At 40.5% G+C, this 24,940-nt stretch overlaps 1 protein-coding gene across 10 annotated transcripts in view; it reads left to right on the forward strand.

The window, feature by feature from the left end:
* Positions 1–24,940, forward strand: part of Cacna1d (calcium voltage-gated channel subunit alpha1 D) — a 315,633-nt gene that overhangs the window by 141,314 nt on the left and 149,379 nt on the right. For all 10 annotated transcript variants that reach the window (XM_058582147.1, XM_058582148.1, XM_058582140.1 and 7 more), the window contains exon 4: positions 21,172–21,311. In XM_058582147.1, coding sequence (XP_058438130.1) covers positions 21,172–21,311 — 140 coding nt within the window. The remainder of the gene's footprint in view (positions 1–21,171; positions 21,312–24,940) is intronic.

The raw sequence follows: 24,940 nt of genomic DNA on the forward strand, positions 1-24,940 counted from the left end.
TTGGAATGAACAAACTGGGTGGTAACTGTAGGTAGGTGGAATGTGGCTGGAGGAGGTGAGTTACTGGGGACATACCCATGGTTCACCCCATGAACCATGAGCTGAAATTATGAGCTCAAAATAAACTCCTCTAAGTTGTTCGTATCAAGTATTTTGGTCACAGCAATGAAAAGCTAACCACTAAGACACCTGAAGCATTATAATGATAGTGAAAATTGCACTGGTAGAATAGGGGTATGAGAAAGTTGATTAATGACTTTTTTTTTTTTTGGTACTGGAATTGTACCCAGAATTAACCACTGAGCCACATCCCCAGCCTGTTTTTTATTTTATTCAGAGAAAGGGTCTTGCTAAGTTTCTTAGGACCTTGCTAAGTTGCTGAGTCTGGCTTTGAATTTGTGTTCCTCCTGCCTCAGTTTCCCTAGCCGACTGGATTACAGGCATGCACCACTATGTCCAGCTATGACTGTTTTTATAAGGGGAAGGAAAAAAAAGGATGAAGGGGAGGGAGAGGGTGTATATAAGTGTGCTAAGGAATATTGCAGTTTCCACTGGGATTCTTCCATTGTGTTCTTATCCTTGAATAAAGTGGCTCACTTTTCTGAGTCCCTGGCAGGAGATGGAGCTCAGTATAGTAGACTATCCTGAGTATAGAGCATCTAGTGAGTAAAGACAACATCTGATTGCAGCTGGGTCTTGAGGTCCTGGCATTGAGAGTGTACCAGGAAGAATCCCTGAAAGGCATTGAGGGTGGCTGGGTCTGAGCACTGGTTCAATGCCTTGGGTTTCTCTAAATTAGCTTCCAAGCTAGAAACTGGCTAGAGAGATACCTCAGAATTAGTAGAATTCTGGAGCAGAAAGATCTGAACATTGTATACTTTCAGATGAAAAGTGGGGCTCACCCAGGGTGATGATAAGCCTGGTCTCTTCACTGTATAATGTGGTAGGGTTGGGTTGGTCAGTGCTGGCTAGTGCATATTTCTTCATGGTCAGAGGGATTGATAGAAAGTGGTTGCTGATAGCCAGGCTCCAGAAGGGCCTGTTCTAGAGTCATTTCCTGGTTGCCCCAGTTGGAGATAGTTTTATATATGTGATTGAAACCTTAATATTTGGGGACAACTGAGTTGATGGTTTAGCATCAGCACCAGTGTCATTGATACCTGGTGGAAAGAGGGAAAAGCTAAATGAGGAAATGAACAAAGGAAGATCTTAGGAAAAGTCTTTAAAGTGGGAAGACCTGAATCCTGAACCAAGGCTATCGGCCAAATCCCCTAATTTTATTTATTTTTCATATTACAGATTGAATCCAGGGGTTCTTACCCACTGAGCTATCTCCCCAGCCCTTTTTATTTTATATTTTAAGACAGGGTCTTGCTAAGTTGCTTAGGGCCTAGCTTAGTTGTTGAGGCTGGCCTTGAACTTGTGATCTTCCTGCTTCAGTTTCCTGAGCTGCTGGGATTACAAGTATAGACTACCACACCTGGCTGGTTTTGTTTTTTAGTCAGACATGTAGATATGGGTAAAGTCACACTCCAGTGTCATTGTGTGTGGAGATAGGAGACTGGGATTTTAGTTTCAGCTTTAGCTACCATCTTGTTTTATGATGTTGGATGAAGGTTTTCCTCCAAGCTTCACTTTGCCCACCACTGGTAGAGGAATCTCAAATTCTAACATGAAATAGATTTGTTTCCAGTCGTGTGTTTTCTTGTGTTGCTATGTTGAATCCCCCTCTTGTCATTCTATGTGGCTTCTAGGGCAGAGACCATGTCTGTCCCATCATTTTCAGTTATAATCCCTGCCATTGTAGAAGGGACAATGGTAAAAGGGCAAATACCTTTTTACCTAACTGGGCATTCCTGAGGGTTTTTTTTTTTCTTTCCTTATTTGGTGTTTGCAGCTGTTCTAGTTGAAAATTGGCCAGGTGACCACATGCTCCACCCGAAATGTGCCCGCAGGCATATCACCTGGAATCTGTGAAGGTCTCCACTTCACAGGTCCTGATAAGGAGCTGTGACTCTAGCTCAATTGCTGTGTTCCCTACTATACAGTCTGGTAACTAGTGTGACCTTGCATGGTGACCATTCCTTTGGATGAGGTCCCAGAAAGAGCTTCAGCTTGGCTTCACTTTGGGGGTAGCATGATGATTGTCCCACTCAGGAAAGTGCAGCAGTCTAGAACTGTGGCCCAAACCGAGAACCCCCGGGGATGAGGGTGCTAGTGTCTCCTCCTTACAAGCATAACTATCAATGTGATTCTCTTGAGTCCTTGTTCTTGGGGTCTAGAAAGGGGCCCTTCCTTTATCTTCTGCCTGCCTTTTTAAGGTCAACAACCTGATCAAGCCTCACTTATTCTGTGGTGGGAAGGGGTGGTTGATTATAGAGGGCTGGAAGATGTCCCATTTTTCAGTTTTTTAGAAAATGAGGTATTTGGTGGTACTTGTGCCAAGCCTGTCCTTTCTGATACCTGCATAGTAGGAAACACCCAGTTCCCTTTTATGCACAAAATGAAGGATTGTGTTATGACCCACACTGCCAGACCTTATATACACACATAAATCTAATATGAGATGCAGAACATGCACCCTTTTGTGGGCCTATGTTTCATGCTTTGGTTGTTCTCTTTGTGATGGTATTGTCACAGTTTGGGGTAACTTGTAGAAGGATGGAAGCTGAGTCTTACTTAAGGCCATTATTACCTCCCCATCCCCCAGGCCTTAGAGTCAACACACACTGTTCTGGGTCTGCTATATGCTGACATCAGTGCTGACAGACCAAATTACAGTACTCCCTAACCCAATTCTAAAGGGTAAATGCCATGGCACTTAAAGTATTTTGCAGAAACTATTATTTTGACTCATTTTCACACTGGCTACAGTTTTTTATAGTCTTGTAGGAACTTTGGTTAAATACAGAATAAAAAGTAAAAGCTTCTTGGGAATAATGAAGAATCAGGTCCTTCAAGGTCTTTTAAAAAAATATTCACTAAATAGCAGCTTCTTCTGTGCCTACAATTACAAATTGCAGTATGTCCCTCTAAACAAACCTGAGAATCACATGACTGTGTATTTGTGTTTTCCAAAGCCTCAGCGGCCACTGCAGTTTTGAACACCTATAGATATACATAGGAAGCAGAAGGAAAGACTGTCGGAAACTTTTGGTTAAAAATGTGTGTGTTTGCAAAGAGTTTTGCTAGTATTTCACAGATATTCTAGCTATTAAGTAAAAATATTACACTGTTCATCATAGAAGAAGAAACAGGGCTGAATAATTACTAGACTTCTCCTTTTTCTGGCAGAGAAGCAAAAGCCAACAGCATTCTTTCTTATGGGCACCAATAGTCCAGAGGAGGGTCAGAAAGCCTTTTTGTAAAGAACCAAATAGTAGATATTTCAGACTTTATGGACCATGCAGTTTCTGTCACTGCTATTCAAACCCGCTGTTATAGGGCAAAGAGAGCCATAGACAGTATATAAACAAACAATGCAGCTATGTGCAATAAAGCCTTATTTATGAAAAGCTGGCTGGTAGGCCAGGGGCCATAATTTCCAACCCTTGGTCTTGTGAGAAGTATAAGTCCAGGGGCACTTTACTACTGAGCCATATCCCCAGTCCTTTTTATTTTTTTATTTTGAGACAGAATCTTGCTAAGTTGCTGAGTCTTGCCTTGAATTTGTGATCCTCCTGCCTCAGCCCCCTGAGTCACTGGGATTACAGGCGTGTACCACGGTGCCCAGCCAGAAGTATAAGTTTTTTGAGTTGTCACTGGCAGTCTAATCTAGCCCAAGAAGGTAGCTCTGCTTCCCTGATTGCCTTCACACCAACCCAGGTCTTCTCTAGCTGGTTGTTCAAGTAGGCGGTGAGGTAGGTTGGTCTTCAGTCTTCTCTTAAAATGATCACGATCGTGGAAATTTATGTAGCCTCCTGAGAGAGAATCTCCTTTCCTTTCTTCACTCTACCTCACACACAACAGATGCTCAGGAACTGTATCCAACACAGAATAAAATATAGAATGAGAGTGTTCTTGACAGTTTAAATGAAGTCGTGGTTCAGGTCAGGAGCTGGCAGTCTGGCACCCAGGTGAATTCTGGGGGAGCTCTAACCAACTGTGAATTTCTGCCAGATGCTGCCCTCCTTCTTTCCCATGTGACACTGTGCAGTTCTGTCGGCCTTGAATGCTTTCTCTCTCATGCTCACGCATGTTCCCTACCCCCCCGCTTTCCCCCACCACCAAAATGGTGCTGCTTCCACCAAATGCACACATAAGAGCATTTTTCTCTACTCTGGCCCACTAAGGACAGGTTGGTGACAGTGTATGCAGTTTCAGAAAGTTTGCTGACTTCAAGCCCAAAGTCCATAAGTGGTCACAGTTGGTACTTATTCTAACAACACATTCAAAAGTTATACGAGCAATATGATGTTTTTTTACATACATATTGCACTAGTGACTGGATTTGCACTTCATCCAGTTTCTAGAGACAAACTCAAGATAAATGTGGTTAAATGCTAGATCTTAGAAGGGAACCAAGGATGGAGTAAGCCTGGTTAGTCTCTGTGGCCTCCTGCCACACCTGTCTTCAATTTGATTTGTTAAGTTGGTTATTCTAAAAATTCAGTTATAGGGAGTCTCAATTAAAATATATATAAACACGTTAAAATTATTTTAACCTGGAATCTATGATTGGACATTTATTTGCCAATGTTTTTTTTTTCCCTAGTGTTTGTTGATGCATTGTAATTGTACATAATGGTGGGATTCATTGTTGTATATATGTTATGCACACAACGTAACAATACAATTTGGTTAATATTACCCCCCAGTATATCCCCTTTCCCTTTCTTACTACCTGGTCCCTTTTCTATACTGATTTCCCTTTAGTTATAATGAGATCCCCACCCCTGCCCAACGCCATACATATCTTTTCTTCCCATTTTTCTTCTCTAGCTTCCACATATGAAAGAAAACATGACTCTTGACTTTGAACATGGCTTATTTTGCCAATAATATTCTCAAGTTTCATTTATTTTCTTGCAAATGATATAATGTCATTCTTCTTTGTGGCTGAATCAAGCTCTACTCTGTATATCTACATCCCCTCCCCCCACCCTTTTTTTAAATCCATTCATCTGTCCACAGACAACTAGGCTGGTTCTGTAGATTGTATTTGTCAATTTTTTCAAGTAGAGCCACAGACTTTTTTTTTTTAAGTATTACACATATACTGATCAAGAAAATGCCCATTTTTCTCTCTTGCATAAACTACACCTATAATTTGTCTACACTTTCCAGTTTCATGTTATTTTAAAAAAATATACATGAGAAGAAAGCTGAGAGCCGTTCTAAAAGTTTATGGTTTCTCTTTTACCTTTTGCTGTAGTCTTACCCATATCTGATTCAACTATAAAAAATGTAGCAGATGGGCACAGTGGCACATACCTGTAGTTCCAGCAATTTGGGAGACTGAGGCAAAATGATCAAAAGTTTGAGGCCAGCTCAGTGACTTGATGAGACCCTGTTTCAAAATAAAACATTTAATAAAGGGACTGGGTGTATAGCTCAGTGATGAAGTGTCTCTGGATTCAATCCCCAGTACCTAAATTAAAAGAATAACATTTAGCAGTATTTCCTATCCGATTCAGCCTAATTTTTATGGAAGCAACCACTTTTTTTTTTTGCAATTTTATTTCATCATTTGACTCAGTGTTCAATTAAGTTAGATAGTTATGGTAACAAACTAATTGACATAAACTTGGGAACAAACATAACCAACTTTTGGTAAGCATATAATTCAGTTGCTGGGAACAAAAATATATAAGCTTTCTAGAAATGGAGGAGCCATGAGAGTTCTGTATGGCTAGTCACTATCTTTTACCCAGAAGGAATAAAGAATGCCAGTTCAACTGACAAGTTAGTTAAAAGAAAATTAATTTAGAGACCTTCTACAGGACTAGGAAAGGGACCAAGACCTAAGCTTCTACCCGTAGTTACCAATATAATGAGAGCTGTCACTTACTATGTACATACTGTGCACCAAACATTGCACATTACCTAATATATTCCTATTAACAATGCTTTTCATGATTAAAAGAACAAAGAACAGGAAAGTGAAGTACTTGTCCACAGTTTAGTTGGACCAAGTGAGAATTTCAAACCCAACTACCTGACTGATTTCATTGAGCTACCTGACTTAGGACACACTGGCAGCCAGGAAGTTGTCCAGATAAATTTCAGTTTGCCTCATCTGGTTGTTTAATAGCAAACCAGTGCAGATGCAGACCCCACAGAAGTGCTTTCTAGAACCCACCCATTTACTATGTACTAGGTAGTTGGGATTAATCTCATCTCAAATGTGTGTCTCCTTCTGTGCTCTTGTATATCTGAGCTGTGAAAAATGCAAGACTGTATGTTACAATTGAACAAATGTTGTGTATTTGGGTTTTTAAAATTTGCATTTGAGCAGAATCACAAATTTTAGAAGGTAGTAATTTCCAGACATCTGAGGTCTGATTCACCAACATTACTGTGATTAAAGGACAACCTGTATTTGTTCACTCCATTTTATCCTAACTCACTAGGATGTTTTATAAATAATAAATCTAGATATTTAGGAAATAGCATCTACTTAGCTGTTTCTGCTTTGTGTTCAGACATCTCAAAGTTATCCTAATGTTATAGATATGCCTGAATACTAGATTTATAGGGGAGTGGCTATGGAAATAACTCTGCTGACATATAAGGGCAACTTTAAAATATGAAGTACAGAAATTAAGTAGCTTGACAATTCCCTTAGAAGATACATTTCTGAAATAGAACTCAAGTGTAATGGTTTCAGTTGGTCATAGAGTATTAATGAATTTTGAATTGAGGCAGTTGAGATTAAGCCTGTTGCCTTTTCCAACACTAATCATTTTTAAAACGGTGATTGATTTTAGTGATTATAAAACCATTAAAAAGACATCTGCCTATTCCTGAATTAGCAGGATGGATAGAGTCTTGAGCTTTCAGTTAGCCAAACAGGACTTTAATGCTTATGATTTCAAAGTGCCTGTTTCTTTATGATTTTTCCCTGTGTTTTCTGAGCCTTGTCTACTCCTTTTTATCAGGGGTACAAATATGTGGTGGGCTGTGCTTGCTGTGCCCCCTTCAGCTTTAGCATTGTGGCAATGTAAGGTGAAGCTGAGTAGGATGACTTTTGCAACTTTCCAGAACCCTCCATCCCTTGATTGGTATGGGGTTACCCTATCCTATGGAGACCCCTCTGTATAACATTCACAACAACCACAATGACAGTGGCTACTTATTGATCATGTGCTGGGCATTTCCCACCATCGGTGTGACTCAGTTCCATGCAGTTGGTGCTCTCGACTCTGTGAGAGGATGAGAAAACAGCTGCTTGGGAGATTTCAGTGCTTTGCCTAGGGACATGGACACACAGCTGGTACAGGGAAGAGCCAGAATTTGGATCGTTCTTCATTACCCTCATGGCTGCCCAGAGGATAGGTGGTCTTGTGCTCCCTTATAAGGTTGTTGTTCTTTTAGGAGCTCTCTTCACAGTCTCAAGGAAGCTGAAGGAAGGAGTCATCTCATTCAGTGAATGAAGATGCAAAAATGTGCTTAAAATAACTATAGCCTTTATCCTGTAGTACCAGCTTTTCCACAAAGAAGTCAGATGAGGACCCCCTCTCCCTTCATTCACCAGGTGGGTTACGGATTCCCTTCACAGCCCTATCCTTAGCTGAGAGGGGTTTTTGTGGCTGACTACAAGTGGCCCCCTGCCTCCTGGAGGACATAAGTGACAATGTATTTTTTTTTTTTTTTGGTGCTAGGGATTGAACTCGGGGGCATTCAACAACTGAGCCACATCCTCAGCCCTATTTTATACTTTATTTAGAGAAAGGGTCTCACTGAGTTGTTTAGTGGCTCAGCTTTGCTGAGGCTGGCTTTGAACCCGTGATGCTCCTGCCTCAGCCTCCCAAGACACTGGGATTACGGGCGTGCGCCACCATGCCCGGCAACAATGTACCTTTGTGAATCTCTCTGTACTGGGTGGTGACCCACATCGCAGGTTTTCAGTGTCTCCATGCTGCCCTGCTTCTTTTCTCCCTGATCTGCTGCCCCATGCTCAGAACCCAGTGTGTGGGTGTCTTTTTACTTCTTGTCCCAGCCATTGTTTTTTGTTTTATGATCCATTCTCCATCTGGACTTGAGGGGGATCAGGGAAGATGAGTTGGCTTAGGGAGAGTGACTGCATGGCACCTGTCCTTCTCTCTTGTCCAGCCTTCGGGTGTTTGATGCTTTTTTCCTGCCTCCTGGTGCTTGGGGTGCTGGTGTTGCCCCTTTCTGTCCCACTGTTGGAGGACAGTGCTCTTAGGAGTATAGAGTGCCATCACTTCCCAGGTTGATTTTTTTCTGACCATTGGGTTTGCTTTTGGGGCACTTGGCTTGGCATATTTTTGGGGGCTCTTTAAAGAACTTTTAACTTAAGGGCTTTTGTGCTATATCAGGGAAGGGAGGGAGAGTGATTGCGGGTAAGCAAGAGTTGACATTCATCCCTACTGGTGTGTACTGGTGGCTCCAGTTTCTTGGCTTCTAGAGCTGTATTGTTTAACTTTTTTTTTTTAAGCCTTGGTCAGCAAAAATAAATACATTTTATATTGAAATCCCCAAACATAAATACTTGATGAAAATATACATAGTGTTAATACATTCTAGCATTTCCTTACATTTTATATTTTCCATTATATTGGGGATTTTTTTTGAAAAATGCTGTATAAAACCCACTAAATTAATTTCCTATGAATTCCACTGAAATGATATCTCTCCTCCATTTCACAATAAATTCCACAAAGATGGGAAAATGTTATTCTTCTTCCTGTAATTGGTGCTTAGTTCCTATTGTCAATGGATTCTTTTCTCAATTAATTCTCTGGAGAAATACTTTTTCTGGACCAAGAAACGGTTTCATTCAAGGGACAAGATGACTTGAGTCACTAATCTGATTTTCTTCTTTTACATTATGTGTTAAAAATCTCAAATATTGGGCTGGGGTTGTGGCTTAGTGGTAGAGCGCTCGCCTACCACGTGCATAGGCCCTGGGTTTAATCCTCAGCAGCACATAAAAATAAATAAATAAAATCATGGTATTTGCATCCAACTACAACTAAAAAATAAAATTTAAAAAAGTTTTAAAAATCTTAAATATTCATAAAGATATGTCTTTACAGGATACCTCTTTGAAACAGTCTTATTTTTTGCTCTATTCTTTTTCATATAAATTTCTTTTTCTTTCCACTTTATTCTTCTGCCTGAATATTTAGTTTCAGCTGATTTTAAAGTATAAGATGCTCAGTGATGCTAAAACATTTTTTAAAGTAAAAAAAAAAATCTCAAATCAGATACCTAAATATTTAATTAGAAAGTTTCCCCTAGTAAATGCTTCCAAGAACACCCAGTTCTACAAGTGTAGTCACTTGTAAAAAGCCTGTTGGGAAGTCTATGCTTTGAGGGTTACTGGTAGAGCCCTCTTCAGCCTCTGGGAGGTTCATCAAGTGACAGATGCATGTGAGGTTTGCCTGGTAAGACCAGGTCAGTGCAAATAACGCTGGCTTCTTAGATGCTCCCTGTCCAGCATGGGTCAGCTGGGACTTGGTCCTGTTGATTCATTTTCTCTTCAAGACCACAGTTGACTGGTGTCTGGTTTTTAAGCCTCCCAATGTCTCTTCATTAACTTTATAATAGTAAAACAATGGTGAATTATAGTCATGGAATTATAATCTTCTGAGTAAATATGTCAAACACTTCAATTACAGACTCTATGCTTTAAGTATTTAAAAAAAAAACTTTGATACATGAATTTACTTAGAAATGATCTATGTTCCTATGGTCTCAGCACATTCACAGGGAAAAGTGGTGTTCATGAATTAGGGTCTTTTATCCAAAAGGTTAGTTTTTGTGGTGAGATGAATATAGTCTGCTCTCCACTGACCCCCTGCCACACAGTTTCCTTCACAATACAGGGAGATCAGTAACATGAGACCTGAGGAGTTGGGCCTTTTTATCTCTTTACTGTTCTGTTCTGTCTATAACAGACTACAGACTTTTGCAGGACAGTCTGGGAAGGTGTTGGACAGGTGCTCTCTTATTGGAACCAATGCTCTCTTATTGAAGCCAAGAAAGGGCCTCCTCTGGAGAGAGGTGCACCCTTGCCAGGGTTTAGACTACAGGGTCAGCAGTGAGTTGAGTCATTGTCCTTTTACTAAGTGAATCTTTAGCAGTTACCCTGTGCTAGGCGTTGTGCTAGTCCTGGGCAGTGGCCAGGCAGAGGAGCATTGCATGAGCACAAAACTAACAGCCCGCATGCTTTGAGGCCATGGAAATTTGCCAAACCCAGATCCTGGCCTGTGTGTTTTATATGTATTACCTCACTCATACTTAGGAATAGAAACTCCCACATTTATTGTTATTTTTGATGAAGAAGCTGCAGGGAGGAGGCATAATGTCACCTGAGTCTATGCAGATAATAAGTGGCAGAGCTAGGACCTGAATCTAGGCTCTTTTGCCTCCACTGTCAAAGATCAAAATGCTAATTGGCATAGTGACTGCCTTGTGGTAGGAGCTCAGTAGCACTGCCCACCAGGATGGGTATGCTCACAGATGCTCTGCCTGGCAGACGTGGCTCCATCACCAAGGGCCATGTTCAGGTTGCTAGGTTGAAGTTGACTAGATGGCCATACCTAACTTTCTGTGGTCCAGCAGCCAAAATCATCCAGCTGTGATTAAGGTGGAATAGGATAGAATAAACACAGGAGAGAGTTGGCAGGCCTGGGACCAGAGTGGACTATGGTTTCACTTCTAATTCAAACATCAGTGAATTTAACTGTACAGATTTAAAAAGCTTTTTTTTTTTAAGGCTCTGTTAATGGAGAAAAGGAAGGATGTCAAATATATCTTGTCAAAGTGAAAAGGTTTACTTTTAAACTGCAATTTGGAAATATTTGTTCATTCCTTTCAACAAAGGAGGTAGATGTATTGCAGAGTTTGGTGATGTCACATAAAGTAACCACTTCTAGGATTTTTCTAAAATGTTAGGTGTTGGATAGCTGTTGTATGCCGAGCTCCAGAGATTTCAAGGGATATGGCAGACAATTTTGATCAGTCCCATGTAGGACACATAATCCTACTGTTACCCAGTCTGACCTACACTGTTGGGATGAGATGTAAAGGTCTTACATGGTTTAGAAAGAAAGTAGAACCATGCAACTTCAACTAGGGAAGGGTACCTCATATTCTGGCCCAGGTATTAGCTCTTAGAGCTCTCTGATGGTATGACAGGGTTGCTGGCTCAGTACTTAGCAATATAGCCTTGAGATCGTGGCTTTGTTTTCCCTTTGTGTGTGTGTGTGTGTGGTTGTCAAGGTGTTTATTGAGGCTAAATGATCAGTTCTCTGCTTTGGTACCCCAGGAGGATTCTATAGCAATAGATAAAATGGTTCCTGTCCTCAGAGTAAGATGATCTATAAGTAATGCAAGGCAGCATGTCAGTAGATTGACTTCCTAGCTATACCAGAAGCTTCTGAAAACAGGGATAGTCCCTTGCCTTTCTTTGCTCTTTCATGTCCTCACACATAGTTGGTACTTGAATGTTGTTGATACAATTTAATTTCATAATCAAATGCCAAAACATAACTTTTAACTCCGGGATAGCAAATAATATCTGCCCCACTCAATGGGTGATGCCTAACAGGAGCACCGTGGGACTCTGTCAGTGGAGAGGGGAGTGAAATGCTATGCTATCTAATGACTAGTGGGGTTGTCTGCTACAGGGAGTCGGGGTGGAGGAATGTGGCAGTCAGTGGTCCACTCTGGTTAGTGTATCAGGCTTTCAAAAGAGGGAACAAACATTGCATGGGCAAAATAGAATTCTCTAGTCTTCCTTTAAATGTGGAGTAGGATTTAGATAAACTGAAGTGTTTCAAGTCTTGGAGGACAAGAGCAAGCACAAAGACCAGATGTTTCAATGGATATGACATATGCAAGACATTAGATGGACTGGAGCTGGGGGATGTGGAGGAGAGAGGGGAATTGGGTAGGGCAGGGTGCCCCATCCCTGTTGGGGCTATGAGAGTAAGTAGTTTATTGATAGATGGAGTGTAGACAGGTCTTAAAGATCTGAGGGGTGCTTCTACTAATTTATTGCACTCCTGCATATGGAGTACTTCAAACATGCCTGGAGACCTGGTCTCTGATTTCTCTTGGCAGTGGGTACATTCCACAGTTGGCATGTTCAACTCCACTTCCTCTCCACTTCCTCTTTACCATCCGCTTTACCTCTGAGGTTAAAATTGAAGATGCCCTCAGAGACCGGATGAGTATGAAGCAGTAAATTTGGAAAGCTGAATCTAGATGAATTTCCAGAGGCAGTGACTTGCAGGACTTATGGGGCCTAGGTATAGGGGCCTTTCACTGAGCCTCTGGGTCAGAGGGAAGCATCAAAGAAGTCTGCTTTTGGGAAAATAGTAACTGCTGAATATTCTTTGTTGCTTTGAGCTTTTGGAGAAGCAGAATGATCCTCTAGGACTGTGCATTTAACTAGAACTCTTTTTTAAAAATTATTTATTTTTTAGTTGTAGTTGGAAACAATACCTTTATTTTATTTATTTATTTTTTATATGGTACTGAGGATCGAACCCAGGGCCTCTCACGTGCTAGGTGAGGACTCTAATACTAAGCCACAATCCCAGCCCCTAACTAGAACTCTTTAACTTGCAGTTGACCACAAACCCAACCTACACTAGTTTAATTTGTTTTTTATAACTGGAAAACGCAAGGATTGGGGAGTGAATATCTGACTTTAGGATCATCTTGATCCAGGTGCTCATACAATGGCATATCAGGGTCACATGCTTCTAAATTTCTATGTCTGACACACACTCCCCTTTTTGGTTTGGCTTCCCTTGGTGTTGGCTCTTCATCTCAATGTCCCACTGGTAACTGCAGGCTTATAGTTTCTCAGGGTTTAATCCTGCCAATGACAGAATTTATCTAGTTGCTGAAGTGAAGTGCAAATCCCAGGATTAGCTCTAATTGGACCTGGATGGTGTGGGTTGGGACATATGCCTATCCCTGAACCAGTAACCTGCCCTACATTCCAACTTCTGTAGCCTTTGAACTGAGAGCAGGAATGGAGTGGCTCCAGGAGTTGGGTGCTGTCACCCTGGGAATTTTGCTGGGTGATAAGGACCATAGTGACCCATCCCATCTCAGCTGACAGCTCTAGACTCAGCAGCAAAGCAGCAGCTGCCTTTGAGCGAAGAGACTGCCCCCTGCCCCCAGGTGTGATGCTGCCCGCAGACCAGATGTCTCTGAGGCTACCCTGCTGGCTGCCTCCTATTGGCTGAGCTGCTCTGGGCTCATTCTGGTCAGCATCCTGGGCAGGGTCTTGCTATCCTCAGTGGTCATGAGTGCACTGGGCTGCTGTGGTATATCAGGAGAAACCGCTTGAGAGTTCCAGATGCTTCTGTGGAATTCAGCACAGGGAGTTTACTCATGCTTCCCATGGACCAATCTTGTGTCCATCCTTGTTCAGAGCAAGCTTTGATGGTGAAGTGTGTTACAGCCGGCAGAGCTCTTCCTTCCCACCCTCTGGCCTTCCCTTCACTTGGTCAGATTTTCCCCATAACCTGGATGGTCCATCAAGAACGACTATTCCTGCTTTATAGATGAGAGAACTGAGAATCGGGAGGGCTAAATGATTCAAACAGAATAACAGTGCAGCAGAGACCAGGGACACAAATGTCATGTAAAATTTGTACTCTTAAACCAAAGATGAATACAAACAAATGCAAACCGACACTTCTAGCCAGTTTCTTCATGTAAATGTGGCATTAAACTACGCATTGGAGGCCTTCTGAGTAGATACTTCATTAATACCTGTAGGGGAGCAAATCACCTCTATTTACAGCCAAGCAGCTCTGAGCTGCAAGGCCTGCCTGCTGGTCACCCTCCTGTGGTTCACGCATCAGAGTTTTACTAGCGGTTGGATCAGCTTATTGTAACTGTGATTGCAGTCGTGTGGTTCCTTGAGGTCACCTCTTGAAGTGTATAGTACAGTGGGTGAGAGTGCGTCTCAGGAAGACCAGCCCAAGTGCCCATGTTGACCTCAGGTGAACCCAACCATTTGGAGAAACAGTAGCTGCTCTTGGTTCATGCTGCCCTGAGATGGCTCTTTCCAGGGGCCTCTGAACCCTCCCAGAACCTCCTTGTGAAGCCTGTGTGGGAGCTTTGCTCAGCAGGTCACAGCGAATTGTAGTTTTCCAACTGGAAGAGATGATCTGATTCTGTCTGCTCATTTTACACATGAGAAACAGAGGCCAGACCCCGTCAAAAGGCACCTGAGGCCCTTCATGGCCATCTGCCTGTTCAGCCTCATCCCACCCCTTCCCACGCACCCTTTGTGCTTCTGTAGGACACTTGTCACCCTGTGCTTGTGCTCCTCCCTCTGATTGGACTACCTTCACCCTGCTGTCCAGCAGGGCTGGCCATGATTAGAGGACAGGGTGGCTGTTCTGGGATGGAAGTCTTCCTGGAACAAGGTAAAACCAAGAGGGCCCTGGCATTATGGAACTTACTAGCAGGAAGAGACATAATATTTAGTCAAAATCTCTTATTATGCTCATTTATTCATTTGTAAACTCTTAAGTATCTATTTTTGTGACAGGTCTTGGGAATACAATGTTGAATGAAATAGAAATTACCTCTGGCCTTATAGAAATGTACATTCATTGGGTGATACAGTTATTAAGGAGGTAATTTTTAAAAAATTATCAAAATTGACAAATTATACATATTTATAGTGTACAACATCATTTTGATATATGTATACATTATGGAATGGCTAAATTAAGCTAATTAACATATTATCCACATTCTTATTTTTTGTGGCAAGAACATTTAAAATCTACTCTTATCTGTTTTCAACTACATAATATTATTAACCGTGGTCACCATGTCGTACAGTAGACCTCATGAACATACTCCTCCTGTTTAAAAGTTTGTATCTTGACCAGCTTCCCTCCAACCCTTTTCATCCCTCTGCCCCTAGTCCCTGTTACCAACATTCGACTTTCTGCCTCTTTGTGCTTAACATTTTTTAGATTCCACATATAAATGATATCATGAGTATTTGTCTTTCTGTCCTAGGCTTATTTCAAGTAGCATGATGTTGTAAATGATAGGATTTCCTTTTTTTAAAAAAAAAATATTTTTAGTTGTAGATGGACACAATAACTTGTTTTTTTAAAAAAATTTTTCATTTGTAGATGGACACAATACCTTTATTTTATTTATTTTTATGTGGTACTGAGGATTGAACCCAGTGCCTCACACATACTAGGCAAATGCTCTACCACTGAGCCACAACCCCAGCCCCCAATAACATTTTTTTATGTGGTGCTGAGGATTGAACCCAGGGCCTCACACATATGGGGCACGTGCTCTAAGGCTGAACCCCAACCCCAGCCCAGGATTTCCTGGTTTTTTTTTTTTAAAGCTAAAGAGTTTTAGTTTGGGGTGGATGGAGATATATGTATAATGAATGACATTATCCACCCATCTACTGAGGGACATTAGGTTCATTCTGTATATTGGCTGTTGTGAATAATGCTTTAGAGTAAACATAGGGTGCAGATGTCTCTTGAACACACTGATTTAATTTCCTTTGAATATTTCCCAGAAATGGAATTGCTGTATCATATGGTAGTTCTATTTTTAATTTTAAAGGAATCTCCATACTGTTCTGCATAATAACTGTAGTAATTTACATTTTCACCATCAGCATGCCCGGGTTCACTTTTCCCTCATCTTCGCCAACATCTGCCTCATCTTTTTGATGATAGCCACCTTTTCTTCTTCTTCTTCTTCTTCTTCTTCTTTTTTTTTTTAATAATAGCCATCTTAACAGGTATGAGGTGCTATCTCATTTAATGTGCATTTCCTTAATAATTAGTATTACAATTAGTATTTTCATATACCTATGAAAATAGGTATATTTGACTATTGTATGGTATCTTTTGAGAAATGTCTAAAGATTCCTTAGCTCATTTTTTTTAAATGTGTCATTTTCTTGCTGTTGAATTATTTGAGTTCCTTATATATTTTGGATATTAATCCCTTATCAGGCATATGGTTTGCAAATATTTTCTCCTGCTCCCTAAATTGTCCTTATTCTGTTGTTCACTTGCTGTGCATAAGCTTTTTCGTTTGATGTACTGCCTTTTGACTAGTTTTTGCTTTTGGGGTCATAGCCAAAGTCTTTGCCCAAACCAATGTCAAGAAGTTTTACCCTCTATTTTCTTCTAGTGTGTGTACAATTTCAAGTCTTAATTTTTAAATTCTGGTTTTAGTTGATTTTTATACATGGTGTGAGATTAAAGGGTCTGATTTTATTTGCATGTGAATATCTAGTTCTATCAACATCATTAATTGAAGAGACTGTCCTTTCCCATTTTGTGTTCTTGGCATCTTTTGTCAAAGATGCTTTGACTGTAAATGTGTAGATTTATATCTGGGCTCTATATTAAAAAGGTAATCTTTAAAAAGTTAAATTTTCATTGTGAATTAGGGCTGTGAATTATAATAGGCTTTAACAGTATATGACAGCAGGCTCCAATTTTGTCTGGGAGGTCAGAAAAGGTTATGCTGAGGAAGTACCATTTAAGCTGAGCCCTGAAGGACAAATAGAGCTTAGGTTGATGGGAAAAGGGGGGCGGGAACACATTCTAGAAAGAGGGAACAGGATGTGGAATTGTTCCACTGTGGCCCAGGGCCACAGCATGAATCAGTGGCTAAGCTTTGACTAGCAGAAAACAAATATTACGGCAACAAGTCCTGTGTTCTTTTCTCTCAACTATGCTGTGCTTGTATCATAGACCTATGTATTCACTCCCTCTGAAGAGGGAAGTTTCCATATATAGGGGCAGAAGTATATATAGACCAGGTAAGCAAAGCCTGGTGAGTAAAGGCGTGGGAGTAGAAAAGTCCCGGGGATATGTAGGAGATGTCAGGTTGGCCTATGATGTGAAGGAATCTCCTAGAAGTGAGAAAGTTGGAAGAGGAAGAGAGGGAAGGATGGAAGATTGAAGAACTTATCCCTAGCCTGCAGGTTGGAATGGAAAGGGAGGGCCAGGTAAAATGACATCAGCTTTTATCTCATCAGTTTGACCATTTATTCCAAACTTGCTCTAGAAAGCATTTATAGTGATTTAGAAAGATACATACCCTGTCTTTTGCTTTTTGATAGGTATATAAGGATCACAAAACCTCACATTTTTAAATTGTTATTATGTTTTTTATACGTTTATTTTATTTATTTTTAACATGGTGCTAAGGATTGGACCCAGTGCCTCACACATGATAGGCAAGTGCTCCACCACTGAGCCACAACCCTGGCTCCAAAACCTCACATTTTTATAGTTCTCTTTTTAGATATAGTTTCTCCTGTTTTCTTCTCTACTTCCTAGTAGCACTTATGAGTGCCTTAAGTATGCCTGTTACAGTACTAAATGGTTGAGTTACAAAAACAGTAAGGGATGTTCCCTGACAATAGGGTAGTTCTGAATAGTAGGGGACTAGCAGGGTACAGAAGAGATGGGGGAGGGTAGTACTGGTGGAGTACAAGTCAGAAAAGCCTTCTCAAAGACTTGGGGCCATGTGGTAGATGAGCAAAGCAAAAAGGTGAATATCACCTGGCTGTGTCAAGCCTTTCTTGATCTTCTGACACAAATTGGAAGTTCTGTGAGACTAGGGATCCCACTTTGCTGAAGAGCAACCAGGTGCTCAGGGATGGATGGATGGGTGGATGGACAGACAGATGAACATTGATATTACACAGCTAGTTAGAAGATTTCTGAGAAGAGGAAATAACCAAGAAACAAAGATTCTGACGTCTCCTAATTCTTACCAGTTGAGTTTGTTTCTTAAGGTTCTGTGTAAGATAACTGTTTTTAGAAACTGTAAATTGTTTTAGAGACTATCCTATTGGTGAAATATCACTATTTAAAGAAGATAGACCAGGTTTCAGAATTAGAGTTAACCCTTTATTTCTTTGGCCAAGGTCTCATAGGGAATGTGGGTCCATATATAAGGTGGTCTCTGGTGGTGGTTTTCTAAAGGGAGAACTCTGCTAAACAGGACCTTCTGCCATGAGGAGAAACCTGGCATGGTGGGTGGCTGAGTGACACAGGCCTGTCTCTGCCTGACATATGGAGGGGAATTGGAGATCATGTAGTATTTCTGTTTAGCCTGGGAAGGGGAACTTTTAAAATGTAGCTCTGTCCAGGCCGTATAGGAGGGACAGCCCACTGCATGTCTGGTCTGAAGGGTTCTTGCTCAGCTACTTCTTCCTTATCCTTACTGTTGCATCTTCCTGTGCTCACATCTGTCTTGGCCGAGTGACCTCAGTGTCTGCTCTGTACCGCATCTTGCCTCCTGTTTCCCCTGTGTGCAGTTAGAAACCTGAATCTCTTATTGGTTTCCTTTTCAAATTCACTTGACTTTCTTTTCTCAAATGACCAATCCTTTTGTAAAGCAAATAATTATCCCATTCCCTCTATTATTGTTTTGCATCTTTTTTTTTAAGACTCTGCATTTGTTTAATGTAGAGCTACACTTATCTCATAGGAGTCCTTTTTAGTGTCAGGACTGAGGACCAGGATGACACTGGCTTCTGGGCAACCTGTTCTATGGGCTCTGATTGTTCAGTTATGGTAGAATTTCTGTAATAAAGAATCACTTTAAAGCAATGTTACATTTTTTAGAATCGATTCCATCAAGTAATTCACTAAGGATTTTGCAAAAGGAAGCCAAAGTCTTTAAAAAAAAAAAAAGGGGTGGGGGTGGGGAAGAGGACAGGGAAGGGTATAAAAGAACCTTCACCAATTTAGTTATACTAATGGTCCTTGTATTGTGGCGGCAAAATTACTTATAAATAAAAGCCAAAGAGGAAAAACAAGCTGTGTTTGGTAGGTGGACTCTCTGTTCCCTTCCTTGTTTTTCTGCTCTGAAGTATAATGCTGTCTTGACGTAGGGATGTAACTGCTATGAATATTGATAGCAGCAAAAGCCTTTTTTTCCTGTCTGGCCTAGTAAATACAGCAGAAAGGATAAAAACGGAAGAGGAATTGTAAAAATCAGTGTGCTGTTTTTAGATTATCTCGTTCCCTTAGAATATTACGTCTCAAAAACATATTGACGATGTGCATTTGGTGGCCAGGGTCTGATTTGAGTATAGCAGGTTGTGTTTTCAGGGATTTTTTTTTTCCCTGTGGTTTATATAACAGAATTCTTCCTTGAGCTTTCAGAGTTAACAGTTCCTGCCTTATACAAGCCTTCCTGTATCTGCCCCCCACCCCCACCAGTAGCAAAATGTGCCCTGCTTCTTCTCCGGATATCACAGCAGGGTGAATGTAGGATTGTGTGGTGTGCCTCCTGCTGTGATGGTATGCCAGGGATCAAAGAGAGCTCTGGAGGGCAGGTTTAGAAATGACAGGAACCATGATGCTCTGGGGCAAGGGAAGGAAGAACTGATAAACTGACTTTTACATGACCAGTGGAGAGTGGCAAATGGGGGTGCTGGCTAGGATGCACAGCCGTGTTTAGATGGTTCCCCTGGTGGCTAACAAGGAGATAATGGCAGCAAGGCATGGGGGAAGCTCCCCTTGGGACAGCCAGGGACAGGGGGCCAGTACTCTGGTCACAGACAGAGCCTGGGGTAGCTTAGGCAAGACTTAACATTTGAATGTAAAAGGGTACTGGGGCTTCTGCAAGCAAATATATATAAGGTCTGTTGGTATCATCCCAAAGTGAATATTTTAAGAGATTATTTTAAAAATAGTTTTCCTTCAGGAGCTTAAGTTTTCTTTAAAAACCAAAAGTTTGCATTTATAAAAATGTCTACAACATACATGACATAGCAGAGCTCCCACTTTGTCAGTCACGAAAAGGAAGGGTAAGGGAGAAGTGGATGAGGACTTAGGCCTTAGCAGAGGGCTAAAAGTAGAGAATTGCTCTTTATCCAATACCTTTCTTGTGATTCCAGAGGTTCTGTGGATGCAGGTTTGAAACCCTCACATTCCCCCACCAGACCAGACTTTTCAAGGATGAGGACGAGAGTGGAGAATTTTTCCTAATCCCGGCTTCTTGTTCAGGACAGAAGATGTACTAAGTGATTTTTTTCATTTAGTTATTAAGTAGCTTCTAGCCCAGGAATGCCTCTTGGTTATGCATATTCCTGTTAGTCCCTATTTTTATTGAAACCAGGGTCCCATGAAGAAAATATTTATTAAAAAAAAAAGGAGTTAAAAACGTTTAGAACTGATGATTGAGGTGTTTTCCTTTAGCTGGTAGAATCATAATGGGTTGGAGTTGGAAGGTTTCCCATTTTGTAGTCCTCAAGCAGGTGGCACACTGAGGTGTTTGGCAGTCTGAGAATGGCTTGTGGAAGAGAAGGATTTGGAAGTTGAGCCCAGGCTCCCTGGACAAGCACGTGATGGCGCCTCAGAAGTGTCAGCCACCGAGAGGAAGCTTGCCAGTAGTCAGGCAGTGTTTGCCATCTGAATTTACTCCATTTCAATCTGCCTATGAGGAAGTTATGTCCAGAGAAGGGGAGGGACCTGCCCAAGGTCACCTGGTTTTTCATTGATAAAGCTGACTCTAACTTAAAATTAGACATGAACTTAAGAGGAAATAAGGGTCAAAACAGGCACATCTTCATTCCTTCCAGAGGACATTCTGTTCAAGGTTGCTGTTGAAATCTTTGTTGCACCCTTGTGCTTTTCTGGACCTGATTTGGCAATCTCGGGAGGAAAACAGGCGTTTTGCAAATATGTGCAAATAACAAACATGCCCGTTATGTCCTAGGCAGACTCACTGCACATGCATTAGGGCAGGTGGCAAAATGCAATCATTCAGCCTGGAATGAAAAGTGTTTTACACTTAGTTGCTTATGAGAAATTCAGTGTTAAAATGCCTTCCTGGACCAGGTGCAGTGTAATTGTTTTCTTTCTCATAATAAAACTTGGGAGAAAAATGCTTATATCTTTGAGATATTGATTCTAATCACTGTTTGTTTGTCTCTCCCACCCCACATTTTTTTTTGTGTGTATGTGTTTCTTTTCACAGGAAAAAGTAGAATATGCCTTCCTGATTATTTTTACAGTCGAGACATTTTTGAAGATTATTGCATATGGATTATTGCTACATCCTAATGCTTATGTTAGGAATGGATGGAATTTACTGGATTTTGTTATAGTAATAGTAGGGTAAGTCCCTCTTGCTTGGAGGAAATATTTATCTGGAAAATGGGAAAGGGGTGGGGCTGGGAGATGAAGAGAACACAGTCTTTTGAGGGAAGATGGTTACTCTTTTATGCCAATTATTGCACCAGGGCCTACCAGGAATGATACTGAGGCTGTCAGTACTGTTCTGTCAGTCTTTGAGCAGAGACTGGTTTGAAGGTTCATACTCCTACATTTAGTAACATGTTACAGAAGGGAGGCTGAGCTCCTGATATAAGATGGTTCACCTTACAAGCCTTGAACCTCCACAAATAAACCATCCTTGCTGTGGTCAGAGGAAATGAGTGGAGCTCTTAATGCTTAGCACCCTACTAAAATTACATATACACCCCTTCATAGCAGAGGTACTCTGTTATTTAACATCCCTTGAGCAAAGCTATTATTTTTTTTTTCTGATGACTTATGGGAGAAACTGTAACATCACAATCCCATTTTAAAAACAAAACTATTGTCTGAATAATGTCAGTTATCTGGCATAAAGGGAAATAAGTTAGAAAATGCAGAGAAGCAGGTGTTCTTTCAAATTCCTGTTTCAGGAAGAAGATGCCAATAGTTTTAGTTAGAATGTTAAAAAGTAGTGGCCTGTGTTTTCCTACTCCTTTCACACCTAGGAGAGAAATGAATCAGTTATCAAAGCAATGCTGGATCTTTGGACCAAATACCCACATAGGGAATAAGTTATATGCCTTCTCTGAGTCTTAGTTACCCTAGCTGCTGTATGGTTTTTCCTAAAATTGTGTCTGTAGAGAAAGATTTAAAAATAGGCTATTTTCATCTCCACAACTTTGATTAGCTGCCTTTTGCAATTGTGCAAGTGATTTTTCTTTTGGATTATCCTTTGATCATGAATCCACTGGCTTATCATTGGAGACTAATTCTACTGGATATTGGAAGAGTGAAATCAGTTTGGGGCCTGTCCTTTCAACCTAGAAAGTTACAGTGGGATCCATATGGAAGAAAGTTAGCTTTTGCAAAAACCACCAAAGCACATTAGCATCTAGGTCATCATTGCAAAGTTAGTGCATCAAAAATGAACATTTGGCAGATATATAGAAATGGTGCACTGTGTTGAAGAATGGCAAGCAGGAGCCTTGCACGTCTCTTGGTTCTGTAATTAACCCTGTTGTACCTCACCTGCCTCTGGACTTTATGTTCCGGTAGAGAATGGAGATGCTTACCTCCATTGCTTATACTATAATCACCTTGTCTTTCTGCCTAGAGACATTTTGTACATACTGGCACAGCCCAAGGACATGGAACAAAGCAAACATGGTGATCTCACCAAGTTTAGGAGTCAAGAGTTCAGGACGACTGAGTACCTCAAATTTGGGAAGGGAGGGAACTTGTCATAGAGGGCTTCATGAATATACCTTCAGGTCCTCTGGTGTTTGGGCAGAAGACTAAGCTACACTTATGTGGAGTATACTTCCAAGAGGCCAGGCAAAGAGCACTGTTAGGAAGAGGAGAAACTGGGGAGCTATAAAGTAAATAACAACCAGAGCTGACACGGGACTGAAAGGTGTTCCAGTTCTGACTAGTTGGAGTAAAAGGCCTCATTAAACACCCTGGATTTGCAGTGGGGACCTCAGTAAAACCATCAGTAGTTGTGCTAAAGCAGCTCTAGAGTGGGCATTGGCAAAAATGGGCCAAATCCTAGCCCATCTACTGCTGCTTGTTTTTATAAATAAAGTTTTAGTGTTACATAGCCATATTTATTTTTTACATCCTTGAGGTGAATAGTTTAGGTCCACAAGGGCTAAGTTATTTATTCTCCGGCCATTTATAGAAAAAGTTTGCCATCCTGTGCTCTAGTGTAAAGATTATCTGAAACCCTTGCCAACAGTGTTTGAAAAGACGCCTGAAAAGGAGAAGACCCACTGTAAGAGTACTGTAACTGCTTGACAAAACAAAATTTAGCATTCTTCAGAGGAAAAAAATGAGATCTAAATACTTGAAGTAATTCCCAAACGTCCAGCATCTAGTTAAATAAGACTGGACCCATGAAGAAATATGACTCATAATCAGGAGGAAATTCTGTCAATTGGAACAAACTCAGAAATGACAGAGATGATGGCATTAGCAAGAAAGTCATTACAATAGTTTGAAAACAGCTATTTTAAATGTTTGTGACCTAAAAGAAATATATAACTATAATGAGGAAAGATGGGACAATGTAAGAACCAAATGGAATATTAAGAGCTGAAAAATACCTCTGAAACAACAAAAATTCTGAATTGCCTTAATAGCATATTAAGATACTATCAAAGAAAAAAGGGAACTTAGATATAGCAACTCAAAAATAATAAGTAAGGGGAAAATGAACATCACCTTGGTGACATGTGGGGAGTTATCAGATGGTTTAACTGATATATTTTAGAATCTCAGAAGGAGAGGGTTGAGAGAAGACAGAAAAAAATATATATTTGAAGGAATGGCTTCAAATTTTCCAAATATGATGAAAAATAAAAACTCAGAAATTAAACAAGCTCAAAATCAGCTGGGCAGACCAAACATGAAGAAAGCCACATCAAGGAATGTCATAACCGTAATCAATTTATTAAAAACCAAAGATAAAGAGAAAATCTTAAAATGGAGAAAAAGACATCACAGACTTTTTATCCGCTATGGAAGCCAAAGACGATAGACATCTTTAAAGTTCTGGGGGGAAATTAGTCAGACTATGGTTCTTATTCAGTAAAATATCTTCCAAGACTGAAGTCAAAATAAACAACTTTTAGACAAATCAAAGCTGAGAATTCATGACTGATAGACCTGCACCTCAAGAAATGTCAAAGTTCTTGAGACTAAAGGAAAATAACACCAGCTAGAAATGTGGATCTACACAAAACAAAGAATGCCCGAAAAGATAAATGGATGGGTACCTATAAAGGCTTCTTTTCTCATTTTAGAAGCTCTTTAGGAGAAAAAATGTAGAGTCTGTACCTTCTGTAGAAACAATATATAACAATTTCATAAAAGTCCGGAACAGAAAAATAATTTTTTACACTCATCAAATGCTTATGCAGTAGGTAGAATGATAAAACACTTGAAGACAAAGCAGGATAAGTTAACATGTAGGTTTTAAACCCTAGAGACCAAATGGCAAATTATCCTCTGTAAATCAAATCTGGTTTAAGCTTGTCCTCTTGCCCCCAGTGATAAAGTAGCTTATTTGCTACCTCTTTGGCAAGTAAAGTTTTATTGCAACTCAACCACATGTCAATGGATATTTGTTGTTTAATGGCAAAGTTATTAGTTACACCAGAGACCTTATGGCCTGCAACTCCTAAAATATTTACTATCTGGAACTTTATGGGAAATTTTTTTCTTGGCACTTGCCCTAGAGAAACCACTAGAAAAATGATGAAGTTTAGTTAATAAACCCATAGTGGAGCCTAAGTGAAATGAGAAAAAAAAAAAAAAAAACCAAAAACTCAGTCCAGAAATGGCAGGGAAGAGGAGGAGGAACCAAGGACAGGACAAATGGAAAACAAATAGTGAGACAGTAGATTTAAGCTCAGTGAAATCCTTATTGATATCCAGAGTTTATCATACTGTGCATGTACAAAAACAAGACCCAACTCTTTGTTGTC

Source organism: Marmota monax, unplaced genomic scaffold, assembly GCF_021218885.2.
Source record: "Marmota monax isolate L192 unplaced genomic scaffold, Marmota_monax_Labrador192_F-V1.1 WCK01_AAM20220418_F8-fsc00042, whole genome shotgun sequence".
Classification (NCBI taxonomy): Eukaryota; Metazoa; Chordata; class Mammalia; order Rodentia; family Sciuridae; genus Marmota; species Marmota monax.